The sequence below is a fragment of the Acomys minous genome, assembly GCF_964271855.1.
Source record: "Acomys minous genome assembly, chromosome: 19".
NCBI classification, from domain to species: domain Eukaryota; kingdom Metazoa; phylum Chordata; class Mammalia; order Rodentia; family Muridae; genus Acomys; species Acomys minous.
In genome coordinates, this window is record NC_140499.1 from 63,271,452 (window position 1) to 63,293,458 (window position 22,007).

The 22,007-nt window shown below is 41.6% G+C and overlaps 2 protein-coding genes across 2 annotated transcripts in view; both read left to right on the forward strand.

Annotated features, from left to right (window-relative positions):
* Positions 1-8,125: 8,125 nt before the first annotated feature.
* LOC311589942 (uncharacterized protein) lies at positions 8,126-9,632 on the forward strand. The gene is made up of 2 exons (XM_084768691.1): positions 8,126-8,258; positions 8,966-9,632. The coding sequence occupies exon 2, from the start codon at positions 8,985-8,987 to the stop codon at positions 9,216-9,218; it is 234 nt and encodes a 77-aa protein (XP_084624817.1). The 5' UTR covers positions 8,126-8,258; positions 8,966-8,984; the 3' UTR covers positions 9,219-9,632.
* Positions 8,224-22,007, forward strand: part of LOC311589940 (uncharacterized protein) — a 44,708-nt gene continuing 30,924 nt past the window's right edge. The window contains exon 1 of the mRNA XM_084768689.1: positions 8,224-8,343. The gene's annotated coding sequence lies outside the window, so the exon portion shown is untranslated. The remainder of the gene's footprint in view (positions 8,344-22,007) is intronic.

Consider the following 22,007-nt stretch of genomic DNA (forward strand, 5'->3'; position numbering starts at 1 on the left):
GTTTGCCCTGGGAGGGAGACAGAAGGGCTGGCCATCTCTAATTACAGCTCTTCTCTGATTACATCTCAAGACTGAGCTGTGCTGGGAGAATCGGGGAAAATTCAGAAGACAGCCGTAGCTATTGCTGCCAGCAGAAAGGAAGCAGTTGTGTAGATATCTAGCTACTATCTCTTAGGTACCCTGAAGGACCGTACCAAGAAACCCATGCGGTTGCCTTCTCCCTGTGGCTATCCTGTAGCCAGTGGAAAGCATGTTATGCTTCTTACTAAAGGACATATTTATACCCTTACAGGCATTAATGCAATTAAAGGATCCTCTAAAGTAAGCATAGACAGTGTGAAAGTATTTAATTTATTAAAGAGGGAAGGCTTCAATTAATCATCAGGAATGTATGAGCAGAACAAAGGAAGATGGTAAGGAACCAGTCTTGGGGAGAGAGGGACCAGCAGAGAGGAGCGTGGGGATGGCTCCTTGATAGGAGCATGCGGTGTTAATCAGTCAAGGCAGATGACCCAGGAGGCACTGGGAGTTTGAGTTGTGCCATTCCTGGCTTCTATGCATTGTAATGATTATTTGAATGCATTGGCTAATATAATTTTAAAAACCATTAGTCCTTTGACTGAGTAAAGAGGCAGTTTCACATCCCCTCCATATTATTTTCATCAAGGTGCTAGCCGTGTCCTTTGACTATGTAACTGGATACCTGTGCCCACTGAGACACTTACAACGTTCCTTCCCAGCCCACCCCCCTTAGCCTCAGTGTACCCAGTGATCACTAAGGACTTTCTGAGACATTGACATGAGGCAGGGGGAGGTCACAGGGGATATGGATTCCTTCAGAAGCTGAGTGGACTGGAAGCATGCGTTTGGAAGTATCCTGTGGGACGCACTATACTATACTAGACAACTGAGAATTAACCAGGAGGTTCGGACACAAAGACTTGAAGGGCAGAAGGCTTGCAGTCCTGTAACCCTGAGTAGTCATAGAGGGACATGAAGATGACAAAGCCAAGCCGGGAGCTGCCTGTGCTCCATTTTAAGGAGCAAAGCAAATGCCTGTGAGGCTCTGGTCATGATTCTTGGGGATAGCCGTATGTCAATAATTGTAAAAAAAAAAAAAGTCTAAGGAAAATGTTCTCAGCATCACAAAATGTCATTAGTGATCAACAGGAGAATCAAGACCAAGGGGAGTAGAGCTGGAAAGAATTTCTGTCTCGTGGGGCCCAGGTATCAGGTTGTAGAATCAAGGAATGTTACCAGGACTAAGATGCAGAAAACGTGAGGGATCTGGAAAGGCCTTATTCTTTTAGGTAACTCACTGGTTGCTAATGGAAGATCACCCCAATTCTCAAACGGGGACAAGGCAAGGCTCTGTTAAGGTAAGATACTCACTGAGCAGACACCTCAGGTAAGAGGATCTCTGGCCAGTAAAGAGGGCACATGTCAAATCTACTCTAGGGTGTCAGGTGACCTGCATTTGTGGTGTCCACTCCTCATGGCTGCTAAGGTGCGGACTCTCTGATTTCCATTGTGATGCTCTGCTGTGCTCCTGCCACCTTCTCCACATTGGCTTTGGGTAGACGGTAGAGTCAGACTGGTGGGGTAAAGAGGCATTGCGACTTGCTTTAACAAAATGTTTGGTTTATTCTACAAGGCCCAACTGTGTTGATCTGTTTATGTCACCTTGCCAGTTGAAGTGGCATATGGTGAGAGGTAATTTTGGCCCATTTTTTTTTGAGAAATATATTAAAATTCACAAGGGAAATGCTTAATAAGAAATAAAGAAAACTATGAAAAGGTTATCCTCTTATAATTATTTAAGGAGTATGTAGAGATACACTTTAAAAACTTTTAATATTTTTTATTTTTGAGATTACAGTATAATTACATCGTTTTCCCTCTCCCTTTTCTTTCTTCACACCCTCCCATGCATTTGCCTTATTCCCTTTAAAGGTCACAGCCTCTTTTAAAATAATTGCGTGTATGTATGTATGTATGTATGTATGTATGTATGTATGTATGTATGTATACCCTACCTACATAAACACAACTTTTTCAATTTTATTTTTAAAAATTATTTTTACACCCCAATTATAGTTTCCTGCCCCTCCTCTCCTCCTCCCAGTCACTGCTCCCCACTCCCCTCTTCCCCTTCTCACTCGCTCTTCCTCATCTGAAAAGGCAGGGATATCAACCACGCATCGCATACCAAGTTGCGGAAGGACTGGGCACCTCCCTAGTACTAAGGCTGGACACGGCAGCCCAGTCTGAGGGAAAGGAGCCTAAAAGCAGGCAAAGGAGTCAGATGGCTCCTGCGTCCACTGTGAGGAGTCCCACAAGAAGAGCAAGCGCGTGCAGGCTCCCTGGTTGTAGGTTCAGTCTCTGTGAGCTCCTGTCAGGCCAGTGTGGTGTCTTTGACACCTTTGGCTCCTATAATTCATCTTACCCTTCTTCCAAAGGATTCCCTGAACTCTGCTTAATATTTGGCTGTGGGTCCCGCATATGTTTTCACCAGTTGTCAGGCAAAGCTCCTCTGATGACAGTTGGGCTCAGCACCAATCTATGAGTACAGAAGAGTATCACAAGAAACCATTCGTCACCTCCTCTCATCATGTTTGGTCTATCCTAGGTGTGTGGGCTCTCCAGCCTCTAGGTCCTGGACATCCAGGCAGTGCCAAGGGTGGGCTCCCTCTTATGACATGAGTCTCAAGCTGGACCATTCGTTGGTTGGCCACTCCCACAATTTCTGAGCCAGCTTTACAGCAGAACATTTTGTAGGCAGGGTAAATTGTAGGTTGAAGGTTTTTGTGGCTGGGTTGGTGTCCCAATCCCTCCACCGGAAGTCTTTCCTGGTTATAGGAGATGGTAGGCTTGGGTTCTGCGTCCCCCATTGCTAAGAGTGTTAGCTTAGGTTCACTCTCATAGAACCCTGGGAGTTTTCATTGCACTGGGTTTATAGCTCTTTCCTGAGATGCCCCCTCTTTCCTGAGATGCTCCCTCTTTCCTGAGATGCCCCCTCTTTCCTGAGATGCCCCCTCCAAGTACTCACTCCCTCTAGCCTCCCTCATTTGATCCTTCCTGCCCCCTGAATGTTTATTCTGTTTCCTCTTCTCAGGGACAGTCACATGCCCCAGTTGGGTCTTCTTTGTTTCTTAGCTTCTTTGGGTCTGTGGATTGTGGCATGGTTACCTTCTACTTACAGATAATATCCACTTATAAGTGAGCACACGCCGTGTTTGTCTTTCAGGGTTACCTCACAGTAGTAGTCTGGGTCACCTCATAGTGGTCTGGGTCACCTCACTCAGGACATTTTTTTTTTTAGTTCTATTAATTTGGATGGCAACTCTTAATAGATTGCATAAGCTGCAGGAGAGGCAACATTCTTAAACAAGAGAAAAACTGCAGAGGAACATCCAATAGCTGGAGACACTTAAGCTTATTTAATTAGCTGTGTAAATTAACTCTTTGAACTTTCAAAGTTCCTGTTTGGATATCTTAATGACTCATAATGGTCTAGATTGCATACTTTCCCCCAAAACTACGTAAATCCACAAACTACCTCTTGTACACCCACCCACATATCCCGAACCATATCTGTCCCCCACCCCCCCCACCCCCCCGGCAATGCCAGCTGTTTGGCATCCACATCTGTAGCGCCAGCAAAGGCTGCCCCATACTTCTAGAAGCAAAGACCACCCAAGAGCGCAGTGAGCGCTACCAATGTTTAGAACTATGAAATATGAACAATTAGTTTCTCCAAGGTCATGGGTTCTGAATCACTATCCTGTCTTTTTAAATTTAATTTAATTTAATTTTATGTTATTTTATTTACTCTTTTCTCATACAATACATCCCAAGCATAGTCTCCCCTCCCGTCGTATCCTTATTGCCGCTCATTACTGCTCTTCCAAGATTCAGTGCAGCAGCATCCTTTTTGGAAGTGGTTAAACTACTCTTCTACAAACAGGGGGCCCCTTCCATTCTAAGCTTCCTCAGGCCTCGGGTAGAGGAGCGCCAACACACCCCGAACTAACTGCGACTTCTATGACTCAGGCAGGTGTTTCCATTACCTGGCAATGTATTTCCTCTTAGTATCATGAATGAAGAACATGCTTCATGGTTGGATGGGAGTACAGTTTCTCTTTATTCTTTTTCTATTAAAAAAAAAAGCCTGCTTCAAACACCGTACCTGCTCCGCGTTTCTGCCATAATCACAGTATGTTTGTGTGCTTTCGGGATTTGTTTGTTTTACTTGTTTTGATTTGTTCTGTTCTGTTCTGTTTTTCTCATTTGATTTAGAGTTTTGAGGTTTTAAAGTAAAGGTTTCACAATCTGATCAAGGCGGACTCTGTAACGATGGCTCACCACACGATGGTTTCCCACGGCTTGAAGCCCACACGCCTGTGAATGCTGCGATGTCGCTGTGGTTCCTCAGGGAGGGTTGCTGGGCCTACATCACCTGCACCACGGCTCCACCAATAAAGGTGCTCGCCTCCAGGTCCAACGGCTTGAATTTGATCCCCGAACCCACATGGCAGAAACAAGAACTGACTCCCACAATTGTTCTCCTACTCCCAACACCTTGGTGTAGGCTCAGTTTTCTTAACAAATGTATTTTATTATAAACTTATTAACCGAGAGTACCTCACTTATAACCCGACTCACCTAAACAAGAGGACAAGGAGATTAAAGAATACAATAATGAAACTGTAAGGATACCAGTTCCGAGGAACGATTCTCCTGGTGTAATCAGCAGGATTTCTTCTGCTGGAACCTGGTGTAACCAGAACCCGGAACCTCAGCTGGAGCCCGGAGCCCCGAAGCCTTCCCTCGAGCGGTTCTCTCTAGAAGCATCTCGAAGTGGAGCGATGAACAGCCAAAATCATCCCAAGCCTCCAACAGGCCCTGCCTCTTGTTTTTGGCTCACATTTGTATCTCCTCTTAGAATTTGTTCAAGGATGTTTTTCAGCTGGTTAACAACCAATCTCCCCCACACGGTGGTTCGACTTCTAAGGGGATAAACATCACCTTGGCATATGCTTCTCCCACCCAACTAACAAAATAAATGCAACAATATAAAATAATACATATAAAATGATTTTTACAATATATCTCATACAATTTATCTGATTTGGCAAGATTAGGAAAGGATGAGGGCAAATGAGCAGAAGACAGAAATCCAACGGTGGCTGCAGTTACCATTTCCCTGGGGATGTCAGGAACATTTTTGCTACAGTTTCCATTTCTTACACTTATTTCATAATTGATTGCATAATCCTGAGTTGTACAAGGGTAATATATGTAATATATAATATGTGTGTGTATTAGTAAAATTTGGACAAACTATCAATAATTAAAAAGAAATTAAAGTCTTGTTCTTCTCTGCTATTTCTCATGTACCAGAGAGTCATAAAATCTCTTTAGGAATATTGAAACGGAAGCCCTGGGGTTGAGCACAGAACTTTTGACCTGTAACAGTAATAAAACATAGCTCATTAGACATACTATCAAACATGGCAGGGAGATGTATGAAACTACTGGGGCGAGAGTGTGCATGTGCATGCATGCATGTGTGTGTGTGTCTCTGTGTGAAGTATGCCAAGTTTTCTGCCTCAGTCTTTGGAGAGTTAAATCTGGAGAAAGCTTGTGGCATTTCACTCTTCATCTGGAGCAGCTCTTCCTGTAGGCCAGTGGCTCTCAGCCTTCTTAATCCTGCAAGATGACCCCCAGCCATAAAATTATTTTTTGCTGCTGCTTTATAACATAATTCCGCTACTGTTAGGAATCATACTGTAAATATTAGATATGCAGATGGTCTTAGACAGCTCCTGTGAATGGGTTCTTAGACAACTCAAGGGGGTTGTGACCCACAGGCTGAGAATCACTGTTACAACTGATCTTCAAGGAGTTCATTCAATATAACCACCCCGGTCTGGAAAGCAATGGCAGTGCTCTTGCTCTGCTGCCTGTGCTACCACCATCAGCTGCCTCCCCGTAAACGTTATTAGTGAGTGTTAGCTACACAAAGTGAGAGGCTTTCTTATGAAGTATCCATTCAGGTATATACTGCATTTGAGCACATTCAGCATTCCTAGACCCCTTCCTCTTCCACAGTCAATAGACCCCTCTGACTTTCATGCTCTCTTCATACCCCAGAGTCTCATTCTGGGAGAAATCACATGACATGTCTCTTTATGAGGCTGGCTGACTTACTTTAATGCCTTTTTGGGTGTGGCATATTTGGAGAAAGATGCATGGTGTAACCAGAGTTTTATGTGATACTCTACTCCCATCTGGCCAGCTCATGTTCTAGTTTTGGATGATAGAAACCAGACATCTCCCTAGAGTGTTGCTTTAGGTGTGACGTCAGATGGTGGAGAGCCATATATGATCTACCGAGTAAAGGCCCTTGATCTACTACTGCGGTATGTGTAGTAGCTAATGTAAAACACTCATGACGATGTCATTTGTCACTCCCAGTCACAAGGGACTCAACAGGGACAGTTGCATTCGTCCCTAAACTCTTCCTTATTGTCAGCAGCATCGACAGTTTTGAGTAACTGAGATGCTGAGGCTGAGCTTGACTTGGTGCTCCTGGATTATTATTATTATTATTATTATTATTATTATTATTATTATTATTATTATTATTACTGTTTTTTTGTGGAACAGCTTGGTGGCTGCTTCAGAGAATTTAATTCTTTCCTTTCTGTTGTCATCCTTTTCTTTTTCCCTTCTCTGCTTTTTGAATTTCCTAATCGTTTTTTCAAGTTTCTAGTCAGTTTGAAGTTTCTAATCACCAGCAACGATGCTTTGGATGTTGCATACACAGCCAGCCCTACAGATTGTATGAAGAGGTGAAGGCACAGGGATGGGAACAGTCTATAAATACATTGATAGCATCTTCTGTGACTGATGGATGCCAGCATTTGTCTAAAGAGAGAACAGTGTTGCCATCGTCTCTGTGAAATTTGGCATATGAAGGAGAGGACGGTGGAGGGTGGACTGGGTGAAGAACTTGTAGAAAAGACAGAGCAAACAGTCTACAGAAAGAGCTTTGAAATACTGTCTTCCAACATCATTCAATCTTTAGAAATTAGTAAATAATTTGGAAAGCTAGCAAATAAAATCCATCATATGACTCTGACCTAGTGTCATGTCTCCATACCCAAGACTTCATACTTTAAATTCTCTGATCAGTCCTCCTACCTTACTGTCAATCATTTACATATGATGGCTGAGCCTAGCCTTCTTGCTCTGCACCCGAGGAAGCACTGATGGTGAGCACACAGATGAGGCCTGCTATGTAAATATTGAATGAGTTCTTGGATATTTGTTCACTTTTCCCTATTTCCTTTACAAGGTGATTAAGAGTATGTTTCTATTAAAAAATAAATAAAAAAGCTTTAGCATGCATGCAAGCAAAGATAAAGGCACCAAGGAGATGACACCACTCTGCCACCAGAACCTATCCAGAGACAGTAGGGCCATTCTCAGTGGGAAGGTGACTGCTTCCAAAAGGCAGAGGATGTAGGTCAAATCTGAGATTTTTCGAGAGGAAAGAAAGATGAAGGAGAAAGTTTTACACAGAGCAGGGTCCCAGAGGGCCCAATACTTTTAGCACTTACTCTGGGAGACAGACATTAGTATTCTATGTTTATAGAAAAAAATTCAATCCATAATAAATAGAAGACCCTGACCCCAGGGTCTGTTAAATGGGGGAGGGGAACTTCCGCCAGAATGAAGTTTCTTTTCCTTCTTTTCTTCTTTCTAACACACTTGTAAATGTCCGAGGAAAGAAAAAGGAAACCCAGAAGAAAATCAGAAATGGGCTCATAAACTGGCAGTGAACTAACGACAAACTAAAGGCGAAAGGACACAAAGGTGTGAGTTTAAGACAAAGAGAGGTTGCAACGCACAAGGTGGATGGTCCCCAGTCAAGAAAAGCTTTAAGAGCCACTTAGAGAATCCCCCAACATCTCCAACTGCCACAGATACTGGAACCAAGAAGAAAGAAAAGGCCTGTGAGTCACAGGTCTCAACCCAGTGATGACAGCCAAGGGTAGGATATTCCTATTTCGCAGAGTCCCCATATAGCCAGCATTTGGATTTGCATTTATGTTAGGAAATTCTTGGGCCTGCCCATTCCAGGCAGATCCACTTCCCACTGGGTGGAGGCAGGCAGTCCTATAAAGAGTCTCAGTGCCGGACTGCAGTATTCCAGGTCACTCGAGCACTGGTCTACCCCGGAGAACCTGGTGAGTCTGACTTCTTGAGTTCCTAAGAGGGCCTGCCTGATCAGTATTCTCATCTGAGTTTAATCTCAACACATAGGTTTGGTGGGTTCAAATTCATCAAGGGATGAATGTGACTTAGTGGATGAAACTTCAGGAGTGGAGGATAATCAGTTACTGTGCTAGCTTGCTTTTGCTTTTTTGTTGTTGTTGTTTGAACTATAATTTGGAATGGAAAAGCAATATAACCGAGGAAGCTTTGATTAGAGATGAGAACGAAAACAAGACGTGTCTTAAAAAAAAAAAAGCCCGATCTCGACGGAACCCCTTTCGAAGGCTGATGTCGGGAGCAGGCGAGAATCCGCCTATTCTTTCAATGGCTATCTGCGTTGCCCAGCCATTCTACATGAACTACTAGACGAATGCTGTTTATTAGAATGCCAAGGTTGTGAGGATATTCTCTTTACATAAATAATATTACCCAGTGCTGTGGAACAGAAATATATTCCCAGGAAAAATGACATGAGATGGAAGAAGGGCTGGGTAAGGCTGATGAAAAACAATTGCTAAAGTAGAAGAGGCATTCTGGGACCTCCTAAAATGAGAGTGGGAGATTTCCGTGCCCACTGAGGTACATGGGGAGAGAAGCAAACGTTCTGCAGTCCCATGAGCCTAGTTTCTTTCTCTATGAGGATCACCTCTTGTGAGAACTGTCATGTGATGTCTTTCAGGTCCTGAGACTTCAGCACCATGTCTTACCAACAGCAGCAGTGTAAGCAGCCATGCCAGCCTCCTCCTGTGTGCTTACCCCCGAAATGCCCAGAGCCTTGTCCTCCCCCAAAGTGCCCAGAGCCTTGTCCACCCCCAAGGTGTCCTGAGCCTTGTCCTCCTCCAAAATGTCCGGAACCATGTCCCCCTCAGCCATGCCCTCCTGTGCAATATCCTCCACCGTGCCAGCAGAAGTGCCCACCCAAGAGCAAGTGAGGGCCTTGGCAGTCACCAGGACCAGGGGAAGTGAAGGAAATCAGCCTCGCTTACTTCCGTAACAACACCTCCATCTTCCCGTCAAAGCCTGGCATGGATGCAGACAAATCTTCTTCACCCTTCACCCTCCATGTGACTTCTGAAAGACAAGGCACCTCCCCCCCACTCCCGCTGCCCCGAGGCTGTTCTGCTCCTCTCATGGGGATGCTGAGAATGGTCCTTCCTTAATGTGTTAGGATCCCAGATGCTCAGAGTGAAGCACAGCAGGTGTCTACCCTGTCCTCTCAGAGGAGCCTTCTCAGTCTACCTGTCACCTGGTCAGCGCAGTGGTCACTGTTGTTCCACTTCTGGGGAAAAAAAAAGTACCTTCTTTGGTGATGGCCTAATAAATACTTCTTATCCCTTGCAAAACTACTCGATTTATGTTGTGTTACTACTTTGGCTTATTTAAATCATTTGGTAGAGATGATTTAAAATTTAGTTCAATAATGGAGTCATATCAAAGACTAACTGGATATTATTTCAAATTTATGTTTTTGACCTTACTAAGATTTGATTGTTGTGAAGACCAAATACTTAGCTTCTTAAAATGCTATCTTTTTTTTTTGTACAAGGTGTACCACTTGCCTATTTATCTGCCACCTATTATTAGCTTGCCACCAATTTTGCAGTGAGTGTCAGGCCCCCATGCATGCTGCAGTGCTCCATGGTTGCTCGGGCACCAGCGACAATACCACTGTGTGGCTTTGTCGTAGCTGCTCAGCAAATGTTATTTTAAGGCTACATCATTCCTTTCCCACTGCCCTCCTTTAGTCCATTTCCCATGTGATACCGAAGAAAAGGGGCTTTGTGGAACTTATGAAGCCTCCTGAATAAAATGATAGCAGTCCTGAAAAACAGGTTTAGTAGAAGAAATGGAGAGAAAGGGGTTTTTGAGAGGTCAAATTGCTTCCTCCACATGCATCCTTGCTACTCTGACAATCTCACAAAATTCTGTATTGTCACCACTTTCCTCATTATTACCTTTTGGAAGCCAGGCTATACAGAGTAGAAGGTTTAAGGGCAGCTGAAGACATAGGGGAATTAGAAACTTACTGTGGATGCCCAAGGAAGTACCCATGGGTCAAAGTTCTGCAGTCAGTGAATGACGCATGTTTCATTACAAAGGAACCTCCAACTGAGCTTTAGGCGAGCTTTAGGAACAAAACTTATCTTTACAAAGACTTGAAGTTAAATAATTATGTATGTGGTTATAAGGGTAAAGAAAGATCCTTTTTCAGTACTAATGTCCCCAAATATAAATACAGGTTACTTAAGTTGGATTCCAATTTATACATCTCTTGTAGTTTGTTTGTTTGTTTGTTTGTTTGACCACCAAGGTAAGCTGAGAGCAGCTTGGTTCAGCATCATAAATCACTGTACTTTGCAAAAATATCATCAGATCCTGGTCTCCAGAATCTCTATACCTTGTGTTGTAAGTTGGAGCTGAAGTGAGGGGCATTTCTTGTGGGATGACACATGTGCCTCCAATATTTGTGTGCTGAGATTCTAATTCCCAGAAGCCTAGGAAGCATCTGTACTTAGAGACATGATCTTCAGAGGGCAGACGAATATAACCTGAGGTCCTGTGGGCCAGTCCTCCTCCTGGTGGATTGGTGTCCTCCTGAGAAGGGTGAGGCACACAAAACAGGTGCAGGTGGAAGATGGCCATCCCTGGGTCACGCTGCACAAGAAAACATCTCACATACATGTCCTTCAGAGCTGTGGGAAATAAATGCTGGCTCTTTAGGTCAGTCTACAGAGCATCCTCCTGGAGCTGATGCCAGTGAATTCAGCAGGGTCCTGGATAACAGCATGCTCTGGACACAGACCGGAAATGCTTTCTCTCAAGTCCTCATCTGTAATCTGTTCCACAGCACAAAGGTTGAATGGGTTCTGCCCATTGTTGCTTCACATGGGCTGAGGGGAGCCAAGGACTTGGGGAAGGCAGGTGGCACTGCACCCTGCTCTGCCACAATAATGTTCTTTGTGGGATTTTGGCGGAGACTTTTGTGCAGGGCACAAAACACAGGTCTCTTAGAATCCTTTTCTGGGTTGGCTGGCTTTTTCAGCACTTATGCTTTTTGACTTGAGGTCCAAAGGATTATTTCCTGTTACATTTAAGTTGGTGCTTTCTCCATTTAAAAAGCTATTAGTTTAGTGCACAGTTCAGGCTTTCTAAAGACTAGTCTAAGATCAGCCAGACAAGGCAATAGTGCAAGAAGACAGATGTAATATATGACCTCATAGCAGATGTAATATATGACCTCATAGCAGATGTAATATATGACCTCATAAACAGTCGGTTATTGCAGCTCCCACACTTATCATGCTGCATACTGTCCACGTTGTCCTCAGAAATTAGCTAGTTTTTCATACCAGCATTTGTAACTTGTACATGTCATTATGTGAGAACTGCGAGTGGGGAACTAGACAGGCCACTTCTAAGGGACTGTCACATATCATCAACTGAATGACCAAAAATAGTTTGAGGCATCTCTTCTAGGAAGCTCAAATTGGGAGGTTTTCTTTGTTCTGGAAGGAACAAAGAATTGTTCCTTCTGAAGAATGCTTCTGTTTAAATGGATATATATATATATATATAATATTATATATATAATGTATATATATAATGTGTATATATAATGTGTATATATATATGTTTTTCTACAATTTGTGGCTGAATAAAATAAATACCATAATATAATGAATTAGTCTTTAAAAAGCACTAATAATCAGGCCTGGTGGCACAGGCTTGAAATGCAGATACTCACACAGTGAGAAAGGAACGCAGTTCAAGGCCTGCATGGACTACAGTGAAACAAATTCCAACTTGTTCAAATTAGTTGTACCCTGTTGTAAAATTAAAATTATAAAATGGTGGGTATAAAGCTTGGTTAATCTGTATTTGCCTAGTCTGTATGAGGCCTTGGGTTTAACTCAAGTCCAACAAAACAAATTTTAGTAAGTAAGTAAGTAGATAAGTAAGTAAGTAAATGCTGATTTTAAGGAATTCAGGCTTGGTAGTGTAAACTCAGTCAAAAAACAAACAAACAAACAAACAAACAAAATAAACAAAAAAACCAAACCCATGGATGACAAAGTCATAAGCTAAAGAGGTTAACTTGGTACTGTTCTTTATTTAAATTGACATGTCTTTTAAATATTTGTGATTATGTTCATAGACAACAACTCTTAGTAATTCATGGGTATGAATGCAGATACCAGAGACAGATGATTTCTCAATATGTTGAGCATAAGTAATAGTTTAGTGTTCATCTATAAAGAGGACACTCGCCCTGCCTTAGGGGACACTGTTAAACAAAGGGTGGACAGGACATAAGAGCCAGAGGTAGGGGGAAGGAGTGTGAAACAGTGTTCTGTGGCTGTGGCATAGCCAAGGTAGCCAAGGTTTCAGAATAATGGTGTCTGTTCGTACTGTGGCCACAAAAGAGGCCACGGTTAAATTCAGTGGCCTCAAAATAAAATGGCAAAGGCATAAATGCTGGAAAGAGACATGTAGGGAGTAGGGAAATGGTAGTAGATGCAGGAAGGAGATAAGAGTACTTGGGAACATCCCAGGAATCAGAAGATGCTGTATACATGTGTAAAAATAGGCCAAAAATGTAACTGCTTCAAGTGTTTTATTGTTGTCCTTGTTCAGGCTCATGTTTAGGCACTCGTGTGAAACTTCACGTGTGTAGCTTCTGACTTTACTAGTAGAACAGTTTTGCAGGAAAAAAAATGCCTGATCCTCTGGCTCCTACGCTCTTTCGGCTTCTTTTTCTACAATTTACGTTAGCCTTAGATGAGGGGAGATCATTTTGTAGATGTATCCACTGGGACTGTGATCCACAATTTTGCACTTCGATCGGTTGTTTTTCCTGTAGTGCATTCTGTCTGTTCCAAAGAGAATTTTCCTTGAAGAAGGGCAAAACAGTGCACTTAGCTGTAGGCATAAGAACAAATATTTAAAATGTAGGTCGAGATTGTGCATGTTTAGTAAGGCAGTAGGGACGGTCTTCTTCAATAGCCATGACTTCACCTCTCCTGGGGACCTGGCGAGGTTCCCAGTACGCGGCGCTGTTGCCCTCTTGTGGACCAGGTCTTGTTGAACTCAAGACTTGCTGTTTACTGTGAAAGTATGCTTGTCCCCAATGCCCCTTACAACTACTGGGCCATGCTAGTTGTTGAAAGAGAGATAAACCTGTTTTTTATGATCCCAAGTGTGGGATCAGAACAGTCTTGTGAGAGAACAGGTGAGGTTAATCCACTAGAAAACCAACCACCTCATGCGGGAGCTTGATTGTTGCCAGCTGAAAAGATCCCGTGAACAGAACTGGAGGCGGGGCTTTTGGAGACTTGGGATAGTTTTGGCTGTTCATCGCTCCACTTGGAGATGCTCCTAGAGAGAACCACTGGAGAGAAGGCTTTGGTTCTCTGGCTCCTGCTGAGGTTCTGGGTCCTGGTTACTCCAGGTCCCAGCAGAAGAAATCCTGCAGATGGTGCCAGGAGAATCGTTCCTCGGAACTGATATCCTTATGGTTTTGTTATTGTGTTCTTCAATCCTCTTTTCCTATTGTTTTGGTTAGTTGGGTTATAAGTGGCGTATGCTTGGTTAATAAGTTGTAATAAAATATATTGTAATAAGTTGTAATGAAATATATTGGTTAAGAAAATTGAGGCTACATGTTGTTGTTATGGTTCATTAGAGTCATAGCCGATTAGGACTGTTGGCTGCTCTTCCCACACAGAGAATTTCAAGGAGCAGAGGAACACTGAGAGTAGCAGAAAGAATCTTGCCCAAAGAAGGGCACACCAGTGGGCTATCCAAAAGCAAAGTGGCCAGCTCTGAAAATATACATACAAGTAATATTATACTTACTGAGCAGGCTATACTTGGCATTATCAATGTGTATATACACATATATGCATGTAACAATAATTAATGAAAAAATAGACCAGGAATTTGAAAGAGAGCAAGAAAGCGTGGGTAGGAGGGATTGGACAGAATAAAGAAAATGAATAAATGATGCCATTGTATTGCAAAATCAAAAAATGAATGTAAATAACAAAGAAACGGAGGAATGGTACATTCTACATAGAAATCTTTCTAGGAAATGTCTGCTCTTGTCATTGAAAATATTGTGTATTCAAATATTCAGTACAAGATTTTGGAGCTTGTCCCAACTTCCTGTTCAGTCACCTGGAGGAAATATTATTTCTTGGCTTCCTGATTGCTAGTCCACTCATCACCTTTCTACAGTGTCTTCCTCACCAGGGTGGACCATTATCCATGCAGCCTCAAAGTTGCCTTTGGCCATTGTATTTTATCACAAAACAGAAAAACAAGCAAATAGAACACATATTCAGAAGTTGGCCTCATACTGTGTCAATTTAGCTAAACAATAACAACAACAACAACAAAATAATAATTTAGTTAAGTTCCCCTAGGTCTTATGACTTCTCCTACCATGGGATTTCAAGTGTGTTTACAGTACCAAGTGCGGTGTATATATGGTATAGAGTGGGTTTCAAATCTAATCATAAAGTGATTGATTAGTATCAAAACACTTGTGATACTATTGCCCAAGTGAATATGTCTTGCCAGTACTATGGTGGCACTAAAGTTTGTGGTGTCCATAGATAGGTAAAACCCTTGAGGCCTTTTCTCAGTCATCAGCCTAATAGCATCTTCTACCACTGTGAAAGCTAGCAGACAGGTGGGAGGTCACCAACACAGCTTGAGCCTTATTTCTTATATTGAGTAACCAAAGTGTGTGGTGTCTTCAGCTATTCAAACCTTTTCACCCATCTCTGGTATTGCCCATCTCGCCTTTCACATTTTTTTTTTTTTGCGTTCCACAATTTACCCTTTAGTGCAACTGCTTACTAGTAGTCTATTTGTAGGCTTCCAGCCTTTCCAGGAATTCTGTGATGAGCTCACACAAGTAGAGATTGGAGACCAAGGTGCATGTATAAGGGAAAACACACGGCACTGGCTTTTCTATGCCCAGGGTAGGTTCTCTCACTACCTTTTTTCTAGTTTCATTAATTTATTTTCTAATTTCATAGTTACATTTTTGCTTACAGCTGAATGAAATTCTATCGTGTAATTCATCAGATGATGGAAAAACAGGTTGATTTTATACTATAGCAATTATGAACAAAGCCATCAAATATCTTAATAGTAGAATATAAATTTCTTTGGGATATATGCCCTGCAGTGAAATGGATGAGTCAGAATATTTTATTTCTAGTTTTTTTTTTTTTGAGAAATCATCACACTGATTTCCATTGTGACTGGAGCATGTTTTACTCCTACCAACAGTGAATAAGTGTTTATTATTTTTATCCTCTTGTTCATTAATATTTGTTGTCATTTGGTTGCTTAATAGTATCCATTCTGACAAAAGTGAGACAGAATCTCAGATATAAATTTGCATTTCCCCCATGAGTAATGATGTTGAACATTGTCAGATGTGCTTGTCAGCCATTACTATTTCATCCTTTGGAAATTCTTGGCTCGCGCTTGTAGTTAATTATTTAACCACTTTACAGCCTGATCCCACCACCCTCCCTCCTCTCCTCCAAGTCTCACCATCATGCCCTTCTTCTCAGAGAAGGGGAGGCCAAAAAATTAAAATTAAAAATTTAAAAAGAAATCATTAGTAAAACAAAATGAAGCAATAAAAAAATTAGTGCTGTAGCTAATTTTTGATTGGGTTGTTTTGTTTATTGATTGTTTTTAATGATTTATTTTAAAGATTTTATTTTTTTCATTTTTAATTTATTCTAATTTATTCACATTACATCCCAGTTATTATCCCTTCTCTTGTATCTTCCCATTCCCACCCTCCCTCCCTCTTCCTCCCTCTTCCCTTTTCCTAGACAGGGTAGGCCCCCTCCCCCCACCATCTGACCACAGCCTATCAGGTCTCATCCCCTGCCTGCGTCCCCTTCCTCTATGTGCCCACAGGGCCTCCCTGCCAAGGGGGAGTGATCATATCTGGGCACCAGGGTTCACATCAGAGGCAATCCCCACTCCCTGCTGCCAACCACGGAGAATGAGCTGTTCATTGGCTATATCTGAGTAAGGGGTCTAGGATCTCTGCATGCATTACCCTTGGTTGGTGCAAAAGTTTGTGCAGGCCCCCTGTGTCCAGATCCACCAGCTTTGATGGTCTCGCTGTGGGGTTCCTGGCCCCTCTGGGTCCTTCCATGCCCACACTCTTCCATATAACTCTCAGCACTCAGCCCAATGTCTGACTGTGAGCCCCAGCATCTGTCCTAATCTCCCACAGGGTAGAGTCTCTCAGAGGGCATCTATGTTGGTCTAATATCCACTCATAAGTGAATATATGCCATGCCCATCTTTCTGGGTCTGAGTTACCTTATTCAGGATGATAATTTCTAGTTCCGCCCATTTGCCTGCAAGTTTGAAGATTTCCTTGTTTGTAATAGCAGAGTAGCATTTCATTGTGTAAATGTACCACAGTTTCTTTATCTATTCCTCAGTTGAGGGACATCTAAGTTATTTCCAGATTCTGCCTACTATGAATAAAACTGCTATGAACATAGTTGAACAAACATCCTTGTTGTATGGTGGAGTGCCTTTCGAGTATGTGCCAGGAATGCTACACTATTCCTAATTTTCTGAGAAATCACATATTGATATCCAAATGGGTAAGAGCCTTGAACTCATTGGCACAGGAGACAAGGTCCTGAACAGAACACCAATAGCTCAGGCTCTAAGATCGACAATAAATGGAACCTCATGAAACTGAAAAGCTTCTGTAAGGCAAAGGACACTGTCAACACTACAAAGTTAGATCTTACAGACTGGGGAAAAGATTTTCACCAACTCTACATCTAACAAAGGGCTAATGTCCAAAATATATAAAGAACTCAAGAAATTAAACACCACCAAACCAAATAATCCAATTAAAAATGGGGTACAGAGTTAAACAAAGAATTCTCAACAGAGGAATATCAAGTGGATGAGAAACACTTAAAGAAATGCTCAATGTCCTTAGTCATCAGAGAAACGCAAATCAAAACAACTCTGAGATTCCATCTTACACGTATCAGAATGGGTAAAATAAAAGTCTCACGTGGCAGCACACACTGGCAAGGCTGTGGAGAAAGAAGAACACTCCTTAATTGCCAGCGGGAGTGCAAACTTGTACCAACACCTTTTTTTTTTTTTGAGACAGGGTCTTTTGTGTAGCCCTGACTGTCTTGAAACTTGCTGTGTAGACCAGGCTAGCATTGAACTCAGAGATCCTCCTGCCTCTGCCTCCCAAGTGCTGGGATTAAAGGCAAATACCACCACCACCAATGAGCTTTAATTTTAATTTTTAAATTATGTTTTTAATGGAGACAAAATTACAGAACTTTACCCCATCTTTATTCCTTCTAGTTCTGGCTGTGTTCCCTTGAACACATCCCATGTGCCCCTCATTCTATGACAGTCTCTTTTTCTTATTGTTAATTTGTGTGGGCATATATACAAAATATGCATAAGTGCCTGTGCTTGGCATATATACAGTTTTATGACTGACCACGTCACATCGAGCAACCATCAAGAGACCCTCCTCATTCATGGGAGAGGCCCATCATCCTTTTGCTAGCAAATATTAGTTTCTATACTTCTCTGTTAGAATAGCAATTATCAGTTTCTATACTTCTCTGTTAGAAGTGTAACCCAATGTGACTTTCCAACTTGCCTCCTTAATCCGCCTTTGATACTGCTTTTGTTCAGGGCTTGTTTACGCAACCATTTCTAGGAGAGACTGTTCACTTCCTGATATTCTGGCTCTTTTCAAAGATGTTTCCTGAGTTATAGACATAGGAGTTGGGTGTGTATTTATCCATTGGGCTAGGGTCCCCACAATCTGTTTTCCTTAAAAAAAATTACCCCCAGAACTCCAGAAGCTGGTCTTACAGTTAACTTATTTGTATGGCCTAAGAGGCCATGGTTCCTATGAGGTACAGGTGTGTGAGCCTGCTGAATTGCCATGAAAGGCAGACTGCAGGGAGAAAGTGTTCAGTGCAAATCCAGCTGGAATCCTAAGAGTCCTGTGTCCTTAATGTATGGTAAACTAAATTTAGCAAATCATATTTTTTTCCTCCTTTATTAATTTATTCTCGTTACATCTCAATGGTTATCCCATCCCTTGTATCCTCCCATTCTTCCCTCCCTCCCATTTTCCCCTTATTCCCCTCTCCTATGACTGTTCCTGAGGGGGATTACCTCCCCCTCTATATGATCATAGGGTATCAAGTCTCTTCTTGGTAACCTGCTGTCCTTCCTCTGAGTGCCACCAGGTCTCCCCGTCCAGGGGACATGGTCAAAGGTGAGGCACCAGAGTATGTGAGAAAGTAATATCCCACTCTCCACTCTAAGTGCAAATTAATGCGATTCCTTGAAGCTTTATCAAACCACCTTAATGTTATTTGTCCCTTGTTTCTCCTTCTGTTTCTGTATTGACCTTCCTACCTCTTCTCCCATTGGAGTCACTTCCTCTTTGTTCCGTTAATTATATGCACCTCTCTGTCTGTGTATGGGTTTTGGCATGTGAATACAATGCTTGGTACTCCAGAAGAGGGTGCCAGATTCCCTGGATATGGAGGTACAGGCCATTGTGGTCTGGAAGATGTGCATGTTGGGAAGTGAACTTGATCCTTTAAAAGAAGTTACACACTCTTAACCATTGAACCATCTGTCAAAACACTTCTCTCTCTCCTCTATCTGTCAATTTTTCTCTGTCTCTTTCTCTTTAGAGTTCTCTGTGTATATTAATCTCTCATTGTAGGCATTTATACCTATAAACTTGTTATAACTGCCCCTTTGCTATATGTCCTTTGTTTTGGTAGATTCAATTTCAGGAACTTAGAATTTTACATATTACTTTGACTTTCTAGTCATTTAAAAGAAAATTGTTCAATATCCATAGGTTTGTACAATTTTAAGATATTTCTCTTCCTGTTGGTTTCTTTTCTTCTTATTTGCTAAAACACAGAAAAAAACCTTCTTTATTTTTGTTAAGATTTACTTTGAATTCTATACCACTGTATCTAGAATTAAACTTATTTTGCATCTATATACAAAATTCTTTTTTTTCTCCTTTATTAATTTATTCTTGTTACATCTCAATGGTTATCCCATCCCTTGTATCCTCCCATTCTTCCCTCCCTCCCATTTCCCCCTTATTCCCCTCCCCTATGACTGTGCCTGAGGGGGATTTCCTCCCCCTGTATATGTTCATAGGGTATCAAGTCTCTTCTTGGTAACCTGCTGTTGTTGGCTCTGTTTATTAACAATTAAACTTTATTGTACAACCCAACTAGCATACACAAGAAGGAAAAAAAAAGGTTAAGGGTCAGAAGAGTGAACCTTTCGGTATCCGTTCCATAGGACGGGTCCTTAGGTGTCTCTGTCCCTCGAGCTGGTCCGGTCCGTTTTTTTTCTCTCTGCACTCTCTTTGCCTTAACCTGTTGTTTTGTCTTCTCACCACCTCCCCTCTGTCTCAGTTTCCTGGTAAGTGAAGGCTTTCGTGGGACATGCCCCTTGGGCTAATATGCAGATATAAGTGAGTATATACCATTTGAGTCTTTCTGCTTCTGGGTTAACTCACTCATTATGATCATATCTAGCTCAATCCATTTATCCACAAATTTCGGGAATTCCTTGCCAGTGAATTAAAAATAGCCTTGTGAGTGACAATGGAGGCATTAAGATGAGGAGTAGATGCACTAATCTTCTTTCTGTTCTATCTTCCCTATATATTTCTATATTCCCCTTCTTTCTTTTCAACCTCTATCTCCAAACCTAAGAATGGGGAGATAAAGGAAAAGGGGGATGTTGTTGAGTCTAACCCTGTTTTCTCTGTAAATGAGCCCAATAATAACTTCGAACCAACTCCCATTGAAAATAACCCTCTATAGACCAAGAAAGCAACCAAAAACCTACCTGACTCCCCTTTAAGTAAATGGGACATCGTTATGTTAAGGTTTATTCTGGCTGCTTGGGACAAATAAAACCTTTGTACGGACCCAAATAAAATTGGAGAAATGGTTAGACAAGCTAGGAATAGTATCTGGGGTCCACTTTCTAAATGTTGAGAAATTCCAGGCTTTATTATTATCCTATTTAGGACAGTCTGAAATGCTGGACCAATCGGAATTGGAAGTTTTCTTTGAAAGTGGCCTGGAAGCTCTCTTGTTCGGATGAGGAACAGCAACGGAAACACTTGATGGTAGAACGTGAAGGATACAGGATGTCAGTGTCCAGCATGCTGAGAGGAATGGTTCCTGTTAGGTTTGACCCAATGTCAGGGTCCAATTATTTTGTGAAGCTTAGTTGTTTAGGGGCTAAGATGTTTTCAGGTCTAGATAGATGTTTTTAAGTTTATAATGACAAGATGTGATGGAGATTCATTTACATCCAGAATTTCAGATGCACCAAGACAGGAAGGATGCGTTCTTCAAGGCTGTCAAATACAAATAGCCAAAACACTAAGAATGTAACATTTATATAACTCCTGACTGTGTCATGGTTCTTCTTGGTGTAGGTAGTTTACCATATATATGTGTGTGATAATATAAGTGTATATGTAAAAGTAAAAAGATGTTTAATTAATAAAAACAAAGATTTACTTTGTATCTTAAGCTGTGATGCATCTTAGAGAAATTATATGGTCTCCTGATAAGCCATGCGTTTTACAGTTGTTGTATAGTTATCATGTAGATTGTTGTTATATAAATTAGTCTTATTTCATAGTTTAAATCTGAAGTCATTGTTGCTTCTTTCAGGTTCTATTCTGGAAGATTATGGCTGCGAGCGGGATATAGAAGAGACTTACTCTTGGTTCTCTGAAGAATCTCTCTCTTCATACCTGTTTGCTTATTTAATACAATTATGTGAACCAACACTCAGTATCTATACTTAAAGTTATACCTTCTCAGTGGATTTTCCCTCTATTAAAGCAGTGCCACTCCATAGCTCTTTTATGTTTGGCTTTAAAGTTTCTGTTCCAGATGTTGATCACCAACTCAAAGATGCCTACGGATTCCATTTGTTTAGAGTATCGTCTTTCACTCTGTCACCTCTATCTGTGTATATCATTGTTTGAAGGGTCTTTTTAAAAATGTCACAATAGACAGCTAGAGCCTGTTCATTGGATATTTCCTTTCCATTTTTAATTTAATGTCATCATAGTGTGTATAACGAGGGGAACCAGGACTCCTGCTGACACTGCTGAAAGGTCAAACTGAAGTCAGTATGTCCCACACTTAGAACATGGCTGAAAGGTCAAACCGAGGTGAGTATATCCCACACCTAGAACATGGCTGAAAGGTCAAACTGAGGTCAGTATATCCCACCCCCAAAACATTAACCATCTTTTATGGTGAAAACACAATTCCTTTGTGGAATGGTTTTACAATATAAAATATCTCATTAAACTTATGTTTGCATCACTTGTAGCTTAGTGCCTTTTCAGAAAACTTTCCATATCTTTCTCTCACCCACGCAGTTCCCACTGAAACCAGCATTATCCTTTAAGCCTCTGTGAGATCAAGATCTTAGAGCTGAAATCTGAGTGAAATCACACAGTATTTCTTTTCCTCTTCCTGACTAACTTCTGTTAATATGCCATTATTCTGCCTACAGTTATTACAGATTAGTTCTTTTTTTACATGACCTTACAGTATTAAGTGATATGCATATTCACTATATATATTTTT